Source organism: Musa acuminata, chromosome BXJ1-4 (genome assembly GCF_036884655.1).
Source record: "Musa acuminata AAA Group cultivar baxijiao chromosome BXJ1-4, Cavendish_Baxijiao_AAA, whole genome shotgun sequence".
Classification (NCBI taxonomy): Eukaryota; Viridiplantae; Streptophyta; class Magnoliopsida; order Zingiberales; family Musaceae; genus Musa; species Musa acuminata.
Window position 1 is genome coordinate 35,484,351 of NC_088330.1, and position 15,860 is coordinate 35,500,210.

Sequence of the window (15,860 nt, forward strand, 5' to 3'; positions counted from 1 at the left end):
ACTCTTCGGTTTCATTTTACCTACCTAATGTTGGATGATGGGCGACGCATATGGTTGGTAATTGGTATTGGCACGAGAATATACGTTGTATATATATTCACGTTGAAGTTGAGAAGTGCTTGTCACTTTTACGCTTAATATCTATGAACTACAGTAAACAATCATATGTGGAGATATAGGTTCAAGTCGAGTTGTTCTGGCTACCCTACCTCCAACCGATGCATATATATATACAACCAGAGGCTGTGCTGTTTCAATTTTGATGTCTCTCTCTCTCTCTCTCTCTCTCTCTATATATATATATATATATATATATAGAGAGAGAGAGAGAGAGAGAGAGAGAGAGGATTCCGGTGGGTTGGATTCAAGTGTTGAATTTGGGATTTGAAGCAACATTAACATGAATTCGAACAGGATTGAGATATCTCAACCAAACCCAAACCCAAAAATACATTTAGACCAACCCAAGCTACTCCACTGATAGATGAAGGAAGGCTTTGGATGTTAATAGAAGGAATAAATAGCACGGATCGTAATATTTGAAGTATAATATATATTATCTCATAATTTCTAGGGACAACCATAAACTTCGCTTAAGTTGACATGTAAAAACCTCAGGAGATCACACAGAACAGTCGACAAAGTTTGATCCACCATTTTAAAGGGAAAACAAACACAAAGAAGTGATTCAGCCATCCTTGTGCGCAAGCTCTTATACATAGAATTCAAAACAGTAATACCTCAAACTAAACTTCATGCATAGAGTGAAGCAACGCAGTAGGTTGGAGAGCATTAAACGGATGAAGGTTTCAGACCCGCAACTGGAGACTCTATGGAGTAGTCGTGAAACCTGGAGAAAAAAAAATGTATCTGTTTAAAGGCCTTTTTTTGAGACCAAGATGTACAAAGTGTAGGCATAGAATGCATAACAGCTATAAAACCAACCAACTGGAACTTTAATAGTAGGCAAAAGTGCCTGTTTAAAGAAATCCTTTTGTACTCGTACCACCACAATTTTCTTTGTTTTTCTAAGATGAATTACACCAGCATAAGAATAGTTAGCAATTCAGGGAACTGCATGTAGTGAGAATATATCAAAATCAAAGTAATTTGTTATGGTACCAGCTAGATACAGCAAAGAAAAAAGTAACTAATCCACGGGGTTGTCCAACAAGCTTAATAAATCCTCGTTAAATGCACGCAAGAAGGAATAATAGCTATGAAGAAAATTTCAGTTGATAATCTGGTGGTAACACTCTGTGTTGATTGTTGATTTCCAATTCAAAAAATGCATCACAAGCCTATTTGTTTATGTTAATCCTAATTTGTTCTCCTTATCATGCTTTCATCTATTATCTATATTAAATGAGAGAGGCATCATGTCTTTTAAAATCCATGAATACACTAAATATGATTTTTCACTCAACTACAGTTCAGCATTTTAAAGAATACCTGGCATAGTCAGCCTGACTTTGATCTAGACCTTGATCTGTATGTACAACACAAAATGTTGGTTGGAGTAAAATGAAAGATACAATAATGTTAAATTTATAGAAAATTAACATAAAACACAGAAAAACATATCAATTTTTACATTAAATTACCTTGACATTCTGGCTGGAGACACAGATCTGGGTCTTGGAGATGCAGACTTGGATACTGATCGTGATAGAGGCCGTTCAATTGATTTGCTAAAGAAAACAGAAAATCGAAAATCAGTTACATTACATAAAGATTATTTGGAGTTGCATCTACTAGGACCATAGGAGATGTAAAGATATTCTTAATCTCTAAATGCAACCAATTACTTGTACTAGCTTTAAACAATAAGTGCAAGTTTAAGGAGGATCCTTAGAAGCGAAGCAATAAATAAAACTCAAGATTTACCTCCGACTCCGTCTAGGGCCTCTGCTTCTGCTGCGGCTTCGGCTTTGGCTTCGACTCTTTGACATACTTCTCTCGTAGCTTTTTACCTAGAAAAACAAGGGGCAAATGAAATAGAAAACGAATGGGGTACACTTGTTAAATCAAATTATAGAATTTATACTGTCAAATTGTTATTAATTTCTAATAATCAAATAATTATTTAGTAAAAAATAGCAGACAATTAAAAGTCTGTTAAGTCGGATAAAAATTTCAGGGGAAAATCATCCAAGCAAGTAAAGTAGTATGCAGATGTGAAATCTCAGCAAAATCAGCCTTAACAATATGACAAACTGTGTCGGCATATGTCACTTTGTGAGCATTTCAGTTGTAACGGGATATTGATTCTGTATAGTTTTTGTTTGTTCTTGTTTGTACCTGTTTAAGACTATGCCGAACTACTTGTATCAATGCACTTCCATGTCTTACTTGGACCCAAGCCAATAATATCATGATTTGACATAAAAAATTTTGCACAAATATATTTTTTCTTATTGTTCTGCAAACATACCTTTATTTTTATTTTTTACATTTATTTTCCTTATTTTTTAACATTTTTATTCTTATTTTTCTTATAAAATTTTTTTTGCTTGTTATTCCCACAAATATCTATTTTACAAATATAACCGTGAAATCCCAATCTATGGTGCATTATAAGCTGGTTACTACTGGATATCCCAATCTATATCAACTTGGAATAGGTGATGTGCAACTAGTTGTATATTTAATTGAAACACTGGAACATAAAGTCCGACAACATTCAATATTCACATGGTAAGAGAAGACAAAAAGTCCTAGGATTTTGTCCAATATGTTTATCCCTCTACTCAACATAATGAGAAGCAGATTTTGCTAAATCAAGTTCCTATATGACAGTTAATAGGTATTGAAAATAAGCAAAATGTAATAACTGTTTCATTGTTACTTTATTTCGTAATTCACACCCAAGATTTTTGATAGAACATACCCGAATATAGGACCTCGAAAAGGGATTTCTAAACTCAGTGTCATCAAGTTTCCTTATCTGGAAAGCAAAAAAGAACAATAGGAAGCCATCGATAACATGCATTCTTAAAAGAATGACAAATGGCCAAGCAGGCAACTTACTGCATATTTCATGTCTTCATAATTAGTATAATCAACCAAACCCATCGCACCTGGAAAAATAAAAGCAATTTTTTATGCAACATTGATGCATGCAGCATAAGTAGGTGATGGAGATGGCACAACTAGCAAATAAATGAGAAAACAAGCAAGGAGAGATCCCAGGTTGAACAATCAGCAAACCCTGACAGGTGCTGTTGGATCGAGTGATAAAAGAGATTAGCTGGTTGATCAACCATGTCAATTAAATATGGCATAAAGGTGTTTCAGCTTTGGATTTGTCTGCAAATTGTGATAGATTATGGATGCATATCATATGCCTGTCTTAATGTGTAATATTATAAACAAAAGGACAACCATATGTGGACTAGGTTTGATTCTGTTGTATACATGATGTAGCAATAATGTGATTATTTTATGCTCTCCAGCTATAATTCCACAGGGAGTACAGACTACTATTTACGGTCATAAAATGGTGATGTTGCCTCCTAACACGACAAGAAGAGTGGAGAGCAAAAGGGTACAGACTACTATTTATCTTTAAAAAAAACCCCTGATCTTGGAAAATTCTCAGCATTATATATTCTCATGCATATATCATTGAGAAAGAAGAACATAATAAGGGCCAACCGTATTGTCACGGACAAACTTCTCAACAAGACGTTGGATGTAATGCTTATGTGTGTCCGTGTCTTTTGGCATGTTCATGCCCTGTACAGAATGTAAAGGGGCGGCCGAAGGCTTATAAGTCCCATTTTAGTTGGGTTGGTGGCCTCTTTAGGCTTGTAAATAAAGGTTGTGTCATGTGGACACGTGAGAGAGCTTTTCGGTCTGTAATGGACCATTTTACCCTTTGTTGTGCCACTGTTCAGAGCTTGTAAAGTCTGTTTGTAATTTGCATTGTCTATGAAGTGTTTTCCGGACATGTTTGCTTGTGGATCCCGTTTGAGGCGTTCTCTCTAACCCGTTCTCTCTTTTGATGGTCCTAAGGGACAATAGGAGGCTTCGGGGAGGCTGACCTTTGCGGACGGACACGCAAGGGTGCCGCACGACTTAGGCAAAACCAGCTAAGTCCGTGTCATATGGTATCAGAGCGGGACAAGCACTCATAGAAACACTTGACATGCAAACGTGGGGGACCTAGCGGGGCTGCGTTGAGGGCAGTCAGCACACGCGCGACCGTTTGAGGGAAAACGGGCATGGAGATGTAGGGAAAGGAGTCGCTCAGAGGAGCGGGCATCCGAGATTGGCATTCAGAGGAATGGCCAACCCTTCGCGCAAGAGGCACCACGAGAACAGGCAAGCTTGGAAGAATTTGGAGCGCACAAAGGTTGGGATGGCTGAGTTTGAGCTACGGCTCAACGTTGACAACTATACTTGATGGTGCTCTAGGCAAGCGAGGCGCTTGGCAAGAATGAGACCATCCAAGGTGGAATGAGTTGCTCAACGACCAAAAGAGTTATGCAAAGCTCACAGAGGTGAGGGGAATTGCTAACTCGAAGAATTTGGTACTCATGCATGGGCTTGTATGCGGACGACGGAATGTTCGTGGCCATCCCAAGGCGGCCGAGACTCGGCACCATGGAGCATTGAAACTTTCTCTTCGGCATGCGAAGGATACGTCCGGAGGAGGCTGAAGTGTGCAACGAGTTCAGCATGTTGCTAGACCTTGAGGGGTGCAGTGGGGGCTGTATTGACGGGGAGTCGCAATCTAGCAAGTGCGTTTGCAGGAGGCAGAACAATGCACAGTTTGTTCAGCAGATCGGAGTAGTCCAAGGGGATGGGGGTCTCCGAAACGAAGAGAGATGTTGCTCCAACGGGATAGTTATCCAGGAGGGATAAGTCTCGGCACTCCAGAGGGAGAATCATGTGAGACGGACTTCACATGTTGAGGAGGAGTACCTCACAAACAACAACTCCACGAAGCTCGATGGACTGAGCAAGCGGCGAGGAGTCGTCGCATGATCTCGCTCGAGAGAATGCATTGGTGGATGCATTGCGAGATCAAGTGGGGGAGCGACCTGAAGCAACTTAAATGAAGGCACACTTGGAGTCGATGTGGAGATCGGACTCAAGGGAGGGCTGACCCGTGGAATGGTGGGCGCGAGGGCCACCATCGACTCAATGCAAAAACGAGGAGCGGAGCAACTTGGGTGTAACTTGGCGAAGTACCTAGCCGTATGAAGGGAGCCAGCAGAGAAGTTGGAACATGGAGCAGAGGCACAGTGCTTTTCTTAGACAGAGGTCAAGGACATGAGCTCTTGCAGAGGCAAGAGCAGGATCATGTTGTTCCATGGGTCCTTCATTCTGACGGAGTGGACTCATCTTGCATGGTGCCAAAGACGAAGGGAGCTTCGGGGCACATGCACCTTATCTCGGAGAAGCATTTGATGGAGGAACTAAGGCGACTCAATTTGCGGAGGCGAAGTTGGGTTCAGAAGGCCTTAGCACGGGGCAAGAGGACGCAGAGGCGGGTACTCTTGAAGAATATGCCACAGTGTTGCCATTCGAGTTGCTATGAAGGAAGCGGTGCGCAGCGGAAATTGTGCTGGTAGGGGCAGAGGCCCAGGATCCAGACAATGGTGCACAAATTACAGTGAAGTCGGTGGACTTCGGGAGCTACTAGGCGACGGACTGTCCTAGAGCGGTGCTTCATCTAGGTGTGACCCAAGAGTGGGTGGATGAAGATCGATTGCCAAAGGAGCGAACAAAATCGAAGGTGGAGGAGACCCTGCGATGTATTGGCAGAGGCCACACAGCGGAGGGTTCACAATTCGAGTTTATTCCACAAGGATCAGAATGCAATGGAGATGTCACCAGGAGGCGACATGGTGCAGCGGATCGTGGTGGAACAGTTCGATGGCAATGCGATACACACGACCTTGTCCCGTGAGGGATGTGATCATATGGAGGTATGATCGGGAGCTACTGGGAGCTCCGCTTTGGTGAACAACACGACGGTAAGAAGGGCTATGGATTCAAGGAGTGAAGGCCATGGTACCGCAGAGGCGGGTCTTCCGGGCGTGCACCGAATTTTGCATCGGATGAAAACCTTGGTCATCAGCATATGGGGGCTGGGTTCCACCAAGGGAAAAGTTCGTATGCAAGTACCAGGGAGTCCCATGTGAGGGACTTGATCATGCAGAGGTATGATCGAAGCAGCTGGAGAGTTGGACTGCTCCAGAGCTCATATTCGCTTAAGGGAGCCCGGCAAGTCAGAGGACAAGGCCGAGTAAGCGAACGTTGCTACCAAGGAAGCTATGGAGAACAGAATCGGTGCAAACCCTACAATGCGATGGCAGAGGCCATGCATGGGAGTTGCAGTCTGTCTTTCCATCGACCAAACATACTGCTTGGAGAACACGGAGGTGTTGGAGCAGGGGGTCGAAAGGGGCGAGGAAGCGACGATGAGTCCAGAGGGACTTAGCTACCCAAAGTCAAGCAATCAGTTAGAATGGAGGTGGACTCAGAGGAGTGCCACGGAGACATCTCTACTGATCGTGAAGAAAAGGGATTCAGATGCGAGGCGACGGATAGTAGGGCCATGGGCATGGCAGCGCCATGGTACCGCAGAGGCGGGACTTCCGTCAAAGTCATTGATCCCTTGCTCTCACGGAGGGAGAGCGTTTGGTCGTGAAAGGGGCCGAGGAGGTGGAGTATGCAGAGGCAATCTCCAAGTACCGAGACAAGGCTGAAGGGCAGAGGCCAAGAAACTTCGTAAGACCGGTGTCAACAAGTTTCTCATCAAGATAGCCGTAAGTGAAGGACTTCGGGTCATGCAAGAGTGCACGACCAAGGAACGAAGCAAGCAGTACGCGGTGCTGTACCTTTGCTACTCAGTGGAGTAGGCGGCAGGGTTGATGGAGAAGACGGTACAATCCCAGAGGCGACCTCATCTATTAGAGAATTACTCCAAGTTGGGGTGAAAACTTCCCGCATTCCAGAAGTTCGATGGCATTGAGAAGGTGAATCACAGTAACTAACTCAATGCAAGGAGTGCAAACACTTCATGTGCTTCAGAAGTGTGAGCAAAGAGCAGGCGAAGGCCAGTAACCAGCTCGATGCATGAAGTACAACCTCGAGGAGGCGGGCGAAGTCAAGTAACCTTTGCCTTCTCAACTCTTAAGAGAATGGGCGAAACCGAGTACCCCAGTTCTCTTATCTATCCAGCAGAGGAGCTCTGCACAAGTTCAAAGACCCTTCGAAGATAATGGAAGACAATAGTTGTCAAATCCTCACCAACGGTGATCAGTGCTACTGAGAGTAGATTGTCCGCTTCATTTCCCAACGAAATGCCAATCGAAAGCGGAAGTGATGCGAACCTACTTGGATATGACAACTAACTGAAAGAAGAGTCAATGAGCAGATTTTGTGGAGGAAGGACCCAAAATTTCAGAAGTTTGCGAGGCGATGCTCGTTAAAGCTCCAACAAGCATCCACCCAGTTCAAGCAGCATGTGAAAATTTTGAGAGACTGGCGCAGTAAGGATGGTCTTTTCCTTCATTTGGTGGATCCGCAGGAATCAACGAGGATCAACACAACTCAACCAACCCCACACCAGAGTCAGAGACATTGGCGAGTTGAAGAAGCATGGCGGATCAAAGGTTCGACTACTCAAAAACAGCAGCGGAGAGCAGCTGGGAGCCAGGAGGCGCATTGCAGCTGGAGCAGAAGATTGAAGACTCAGCAAAGGCGAAGAGTTGCAGTGTTCACAAAGGCTTCGACGAGGACGTCGAAGGGATAAGTGGGGGAGAATGTCACGGACAAACTTCTCAACAAGACGTTGGATGTAATGCTTATGTGTGTCCGTGTCTTTTGGCATGTTCATGCCCTGTACAGAATGTAAAGGGGCGGCCGAAGGCTTATAAGTCCCATTTTAGTTGGGTTGGTGGCCTCTTTAGGCTTGTAAATAAAGGTTGTGTCATGTGGACACGTGAGAGAGCTTTTCGGTCTGTAATGGACCATTTTACCCTTTGTTGTGCCACTGTTCAGAGCTTGTAAAGTCTGTTTGTAATTTGCATTGTCTATGAAGTGTTTTCCGGACATGTTTGCTTGTGGATCCCGTTTGAGGCGTTCTCTCTAACCCGTTCTCTCTTTTGATGGTCCTAAGGGACAATAGGAGGCTTCGGGGAGGCTGACCTTTGCGGACGGACACGCAAGGGTGCCGCACGACTTAGGCAAAACCAGCTAAGTCCGTGTCAGTATGGCAGCAAATGCTGGGTATACTTCAGTTATCCAACAATTTTTGCTGATTCTGATCACTAATTTTAAGTGATAAACATAACCTAGTAGTTTATTATCAATTATCCTAAACAAATACCGAACATCCTCGCTTGTCCTAGTCAAATTTAATCAATTTTTTTGGTGGAGTTGTATCCGCATATTATCTGAAACAAAGGAATGTCTAGTTTAAGTAACAGGTGGACCCAATTTAGTCCTTTTCTAAATTCAGGATGACCGACTGAAAAAGGATCTTTAGTTAAAATTATTTTAAGACCTCTGGTTGGCTGCATAAAGTGAGTTTGTCCTTGGGACATTTGCAGACCTCCCTTCATTATTTCTCCTCATTCTATTCAACTCGTGGTCCCCTTCCTCTCTTCTTTATTCTTCTTGGTCTCCTATCTCTTATACCATGCTGTCTGTTTCATCTGCTGCATCTATAATCCTTTGGAGCTAACAATGAGAAAATAAATTTAGGAAATTATTTAGTGCAGCATAAACTATGACAAGGTCACTCAAATGAGCGTCCAATGCATGTCTGACAACTGCCAAACATAAACATATAAAGGGAAAAAGTGCATATGCAGGCAAGCATTCAGGAGTTCTCTATTTTTTTCATCACTGACACTAAAATGGTGAAAAAACTGTAAAAATTAAATGTGACCTTCGTTTATTATGTCACATTTGCAAATGTTATCATAAATTCACAGTGAAACACTAAAATGATTTCAGAACCTACCATCACCATCACGGAAAACTTGCGCAAAACATACATCTCCAGCCTTCCTCATATGATCCTGAGATGTCAGGAGGTGTAAAACACGGAAAAATGGAAACAACAATCTATAAGGTATCCCCTAAGAAGTTTACACACCTTCAGATCCTGCCATGAAGCTGAAGAAGGAAGTCCCTTCACAATTACTGCAGAAGTTGAGATGTGTTACATATTTCAGAACCTTAGCATAAAAGATTACTATGATGAATTAGCAAGAGATACGACAATATGTTATGAAATTATTATTAATCACCTCGAAATTCAGAACGGTGTGAAACTCCAAATTTGCTGCCTCCACTCCCATGGCGACCACCTCGTCCAACCGAAACTGACTGTCCTCTGCCACCATGGGCTAGCTCAACCTTTATTGAAAAAGGATCAATAAATTGAAAGTTGATTGCACACATGGTCCACAAACATAATAGATAATTTTAATACCCTAAGACGGTGCCCATCAAAGTTGTAGCCATCGCGACCCCTGACTGCATCTTCAGCATCTCGTGAACTTTCAAACTAAATAAAAAACAGTTTGAATTATAGAACTTAGAAGCCTAAAAATGTAATATAACAAATTCCACATTAATAAAATTTACCTCAACAAAACAATAACCAGGAGGGCGAGGTGGATTCTTCAATTGAATTTCCACTACGTGGCCATACTATAACAAGAACAAGTTAACATATCAAAAGTAATGATGGTTGAACCTTCTAAGACACACAACATTATTGCAATAAACAACATAATTTAATTAACAAATCCAGAAGAGTAAAGCCACATGCATATTTCAAAAAATTATACCGTCAAAATTGACTACATGATCAGCAATAACTCACATCAGAATCAAATTCTTGGATGTTTAACAATTAAGTGATCTACTCAAAATTTCAAATGGAACGTGTTTTGCATGATCAAATAACTCATATCTAATTATTCTTGTAGGCAAAAATCATATGCAAAAACATGTCAACAAACTAAAAACTGCAATGCTCTGCTCCTACATATCAGATTGTAGAACTAAAAATCCAATACTTCATGGTACAACACCTGCTTTAAATTGATCCATCATTGTGAACAATAACCTACCTGAATCCTTGCACCAAATCTGTCTGCAATTTGGTGAGTGTCAAAAAATTGTAAAACAAGAATTAGCTGCCCCATATTATATGGACAACTTTTGGATCGAAGGAAGCCTCGATTGGTATGAAATGATGTATCAATATGTTGGGGATTAAATTATTAGATAGGACCATGGTTACAAATATCCGTTGAACCAGTACATACCAACCGTATTTACTGATCCTTAGTTGGACTGGTGCTAGAGGTACAGTCGGCATTCAATTTTTATTATATTTTTCCACTGACGATAAATGGCACAGGAGTTACCACTCAATATATTGATGGTGACCAAAACTTTAATCCTCGAGGATGACATTAAACAAAGTAATTCATTGCCCCTCCAACTGCTTCATAATTAGAACTTGCTAACCCTACCTGGTTACTGAATATACAATGCACAAAAATATGGACCAGGTTTGATTGAGTTGGTCCAGCATTGGTCCTGTCCTCCCCATAAAATATAGGTGATATATACTTCTCACAGTCGTATGTATCAGAAGTAGTGACCTGATCCTACAAAATATATATGCACCAAAACTGCCATGCCAATGCAGCAATTCAAAAATTACATGTATAGCATGTATGAACTAAACTTTTCTGGTACATGGCTAGAAGTGTGACAAGAGGCCTCTGAGAGTGTCATATTATGCTAGCAGATGGATAGTGTTTGGTTGGGCTGGAGCATGAATAAAATAATTTAACCAGGTACTAAATAGCAAAGAATGCAGAGCAAAAGTCCGAATAAAAATCAATAATTGGAGAAATTCATAGATTTATCAAATAAATAAGAGAACTAACGAGCAATGAGCATCTGACAAATAGGTTGTAATTCAAACCTTGTAAAATAAATCTTCAACTTCTGATTCTCGTATGTCTATAGGAAGGTTGCCCACATAAATGGTACGACTCAACCGAGCACTCATGATCAGCACTAAAGATGTAAACCCTGTAAAAGAGAAGGTTCAGACGCAACAAGCCAAACATCAAATCCATGTTTTTTAGTTTCTTGCTTCCATGGTAATGTTGATTCTTCAGAGCGACAAGGACCCATGTTGATATTAAAGTTGAGAAAAAAAGTCCAAACTGTGAGGCAAACCAATAAAGCAACTCTTGATGCGAATGGTGCTCCCCAAGCTCCATTGCCCAAGCACTCCAAAAGGCTCCACAGCTATAATCAATTGAAATTATATGTTGGATAAACCATCCACTTTAGTTCTCCTTTGTGAATGCCAGAACCTCTCAAAGTACCTAAAACTCCAAATAGATTCCTCCCACTCCTCTATAGCCCTATTGACAGCTCCAAAGCTCACATTTCCAGCATCCATCATCTATCATAAAGGATTTGTGGTTGTTACAACATACAGTAAGGTTTGAAATAGATCTACGCATTTACCTTTTGAGATTCCTTCAATAAAGAGCACTGATGGAACAAGACCTGGAATAAGTATAATAAAAAAAGACTTAGTCTACCTCTGGTTTAGCCATCGTCACTAATAGTTCCATAGGACGGTGAGACAAAGAACAAACATGCAAACAGTCAAAGTGTTTCATGTACAATGTTGACATAAATAACCACACAATATATTGTTGCTAATTGCATCTCAGATACAAATAAATAAAATTCTAACTTAACCAAAGATATGTAAGGAGGAAGGAGTGGACAGAGCTCGTAATGTCCAAAAAATTGACGAACAGATGGACCAAAACAGAACATAAGAAGTTAAAACCAAAACTGCTTCACTATATAATTAGCTTCTCGGGACAAAAATGGGGAAAGAAATAAACCCTAAAACAATCGACCTTAAGAACCTAACAGTTCCAAAGCGTAGATCTAACATCGATTGCAGAGACACCAAAGGCAATTCGATCAGATCGAGCATCGGCAGAGAACAAATCGCTGGGGAAACTAAATCAGATGTATATGAGATGACAGACGGCAAGAGGAGACACCAAAGGCAATTCGATCAGATCAAGCATCGGCAGAGAACAAATCGCCGAGGAAACTAAATCAGATGTATATGAGATGACAGACGGCAAGAGGTGAGAGGGCAAACCAAAAGAGGAATTGACGAGACGACCTGACGAGTTCCGTTTCGCCGAACCCTACCCTGCGAGCGAGCGAGCATCCCGGAGGAGCGGGCATTTTATAGCAAGTGTGGGCGTGCCGAGTCGACCTAGTGATATCGTGACAAACACGTGACTCTAAGCAACAAATTTGGACCTTAAGCCGCACAGAAAGCCCAGCCCAACCCACATGCTAATTTGAACCATCGACGTCTCACGATTTAACCCACGAAGATATATATATATATATATATAGGGCATTCGAGTACTTTTACTTTTCTACACGGAGATTTCCCTTTTTCATATTTCTTAAAAAATATTTTTTTATTTATTATAAACTTTAAAATGCCTAAATATTAGAAAACTATAACTGGTATATTACTGATTATATTATTTTATATTTTTTAACATATTTATTTTTTTGACATCTACCTACAAAACACTGTAAATCTATCCAAAAACATTACGATTGAGATAAACAAACTCAAAATTCAATAGAAAAACATCCACATACAAAAATAAAGTTTAAAATATACATTATTATTAGTTTAATAATTAATCTATAATTAAATATAAAAACTTTTATATCAATTATAGTGACTTTCTAAAAAATATTATAAATATATATAAGAATATTATAACTAAAGAATTTAACCAATTACACCTTAAGCTAACATCTACTTGTATTGCTTGAGTTATTAGAGGCATCTTGGAGATTATGACAAACAGATACCTCATTGAGAATATATACATATATATATTTATATTTATATATATATGTATATATATATGTATACATATATATAGGGATCAATATCTGATTATCTTCATGTGATACGTCCTATCTCTCGTAATGCATCACTATGGAAAGGGTATAAGTATCTGTATATTTTAATTTGTGATATAGTTTTCTTTTTTGTTTTTAGTAATAAGAAGTTGGATAATGTGTTAAGTTGCACTCATGTTGACAGATAAATCAATTTTTTCTTCATAAATCGGGAAATGAGGCAAAGGGAAATATTTTATTAATATTTCTTTCATTAAAAACAATTGATAAACTAATGTTAGAGGAAGGGCGAGTTTGATATTAATGTCATGATCAGTGATCCTTTATAGATCGTTGATTTATGGGAGCCCACCCAATCCACTGTCGCTTAAGAAAAGCCTCTTAACCAGACTCGTTTAAGGGTGGCGTGAGCTTGATCTGCTGTATGTCTCCATCAGCAGCCATAATTAGCTCTCAGCCTTGTCTTAGTAACTCGTTCCTTCCAGTCTTACACAGCCGAATGTTGGATCAAGAAGAGAGAGGCTCGCGAGGGATGAAGACAAACGTCACATCTCAACGCTTCTCGTGTCGGTCAACTAATACAACTTCTCGTGTGGGCCCCACACGCTGAAAGAGGGCCCACTACTAGATAAAAACACTGAACCAAATCATAAGATTTTGGATCGGCAAAATGATGTGGGGGTGAATTTCCATAAAAATATGAAAACATTGATGCATAAAATATTATGGACGATTTTTTAATAAAATATTTATATATTTGGATATTTTTAATTAATATTTTTTTTCTTAAATAGCATCTCTAATTCAAAAAAATATCTAAATTATTTTTATTTTTTCATCAATTTATAATATTTTAAATTTATTATAGTGTTTTGATTACCATAATAAGAACACCATAAAGTATACTTAAAAACAAGACTTATTTAAAAATATTATAAATAATCAAGATGATAAAAATATGATATCATATTATTGTATGAACAATAACATGATACTTGAAGTTTTTTTTTTTAATTAGATCAATCGATGAAGTGAACTGATTCATTGTTATATGAGTTATGATATTTTTGAATGATATTATAGTGTTTTTATCATTTTTCTAAATCAACTTTTTGGTCTGTTTTTGTTCCTAAACCAAAAAAATGGCTTATATTAAACATAACTAATAACGATAACTTAGTTTATGTTAACTTTTGAATTAGTCATAGTATTTTTATATAATAATATTTTTATCGGTGTGTCAAAAATACTATATTCCTATTGAAAAATATTATAATTAGTATGACAATAGACTAATTCACATTAGAATCAACCCAATGTGACCGGGCAAAGTTTTTCTAGAGGAAAAAAAAAAGAAAAATTGATAGGAAAAAAAGATAATTATTATATACTTTTCCATAATCTGTCCTGATGATTAGTATACATTCTTATTATATAATATATCAGTTTAATTTGGAGATTAACTTGATTTACGCAGCAGACGGGCACGTGCTCTTCTTGACCAAAGGAAGCCGGCCTCGGCCGGACGGCGACGAGGACGGGTTGCATGGCCAGGTCGAGAGGGGCTGAAATATTCGTGTGATGATCACCTAAAGCCGGCCGCGGCCGGACCGGGATGGTGGTGCTTGGCGAGGTCGATAGCGGCTGAAATATTCGTGTGATGATCACCTGATCGACCGTCTACGTGCGTCACGTCAGCCTCTCTTCTTGTCTCGTCTTCGGCTCTACCTCGAACACCAAACACAACTGTGCACTCCACGTTGTCGAGCATGGGGAATTATTCGCCTATTATTCTTTGTAGTACAATCATTAGCCGAGCTAATTAGACTCCAACTAAGATCTAATAATTACCCAACTGTATTTTCTACCGAGACATAATATATCATAAGTTATGTGTCTCAAGTTTGAATTCATATATACATCATTTAATGTAGTAATGATATTTTTTTTATCACTTAAAACACTGTATAATTATATATTTATTATCAAAATATTATAATATATATATATTTTTGCACCGTATATGCTTATATATACTTATCAAATAAAAATCAAGTTTACTAAATTCGACTCATCACCCCTCAAAACTTATCATACTGAGTATGAATGATCATTTACTAATTGCTTATGATCATTATTACTTAAAAAGTATATATATTTTTAAGTAATAAATAATGAAGACAGAATTTTAGCATAAAATATTATAATAAATTATTAAAATCTTTATCAGCTAAGCTAGCTGACACATTCACTTTAATAGTTATAATATCATAATGAGTTTTTAAAATATATCAATATAAAATTAATATATAACTAATAATCTATATTAGTCAAGGAAGATTAATTAGAATGTTATGCATTTTTTTTAATATTTTAAAGGTATATATTATAAACTTAAATGTAAGAGGACAAGAGTGTAAATTGTAAAAAAAATTAATTATTAAAATATTTTTACTAATTTATAGTATTTATAATAATATTTATAATATTTTATCAATGAGTTGAAAATAATATAAAGGTTATTGAAAAATATACATGTTATTTTATCTCTTTGGTTATCATTGTTCATAACTATTATAATATTATATTTTTAATCTTATAATTAGTTTAATTGAGATTATAAGCCTATTTAGATCATTTATAATATTCGAAGTATGTTTTCTAGTGTTTTCGTTGTGGTGATCAAAATATTATAACCAAAGAAATATTTTTTCAGAAGTAATTTAGATATTTTTTGATTAAAAATACTATCTGAGAGAAAAAAAATAAAATGAGAGTATATATATATATATATATATATATATATATATATATATATATATATATATATATATATAATTTAAGACAAGCCTTAATAATAACATCAAGTC

At 38.4% G+C, this 15,860-nt stretch overlaps 1 protein-coding gene across 7 annotated transcripts; it reads right to left on the reverse strand.

Moving 5' to 3' along the window:
• Positions 1-634: 634 nt before the first annotated feature.
• On the reverse strand, positions 635-12,261 carry LOC103996287 (serine/arginine-rich splicing factor SR34A). Of its 7 annotated transcripts, XM_018818743.2 has the most exons (16): positions 12,194-12,255; positions 11,533-11,574; positions 11,388-11,467; positions 11,236-11,307; positions 10,976-11,085; positions 9,616-9,681; positions 9,461-9,535; positions 9,276-9,384; positions 9,122-9,168; positions 8,987-9,044; positions 3,031-3,080; positions 2,891-2,947; positions 1,888-1,973; positions 1,605-1,691; positions 1,453-1,489; positions 635-850 (listed from the first exon to the last, which is right to left on the reverse strand). In XM_018818743.2, exons 5-15 carry the CDS (start codon positions 11,060-11,062, stop codon positions 1,462-1,464), a joined length of 750 nt encoding a protein of 249 aa, XP_018674288.1. In that variant the 5' UTR covers positions 11,063-11,085; positions 11,236-11,307; positions 11,388-11,467; positions 11,533-11,574; positions 12,194-12,255; the 3' UTR covers positions 635-850; positions 1,453-1,461. The 7 variants fall into 7 exon arrangements, with proteins under 7 accessions (XP_018674288.1, XP_065032361.1, XP_009415704.1 ...); XM_065176289.1 differs by having other exon boundaries at positions 10,976-11,307; XM_009417429.3 differs by lacking the exons at positions 11,236-11,307; positions 11,388-11,467 and having other exon boundaries at positions 12,218-12,261.
• Positions 12,262-15,860: the final 3,599 nt, after the last annotated feature.

Bases quoted from the DNA above. Each gene is read 5' to 3' on its own strand.
- LOC103996287 (XM_009417429.3), bottom strand. From the start codon at position 11,062: ATGAGTGCTCGGTTGAGTCGTACCATTTATGTGGGCAACCTTCCTATA. The intron at 9,682-10,975 runs GTTTGAATTACA...TTCTTGTTATAG, and splicing joins TTGAAGATTTATTTTACAAG to TATGGCCACGTAGTGGAAAT. The intron at 1,974-2,890 runs GTATGTTCTATC...TTGTTTTTCTAG, and splicing joins TTTCGAGGTCCTATATTCGG to GTAAAAAGCTACGAGAGAAG.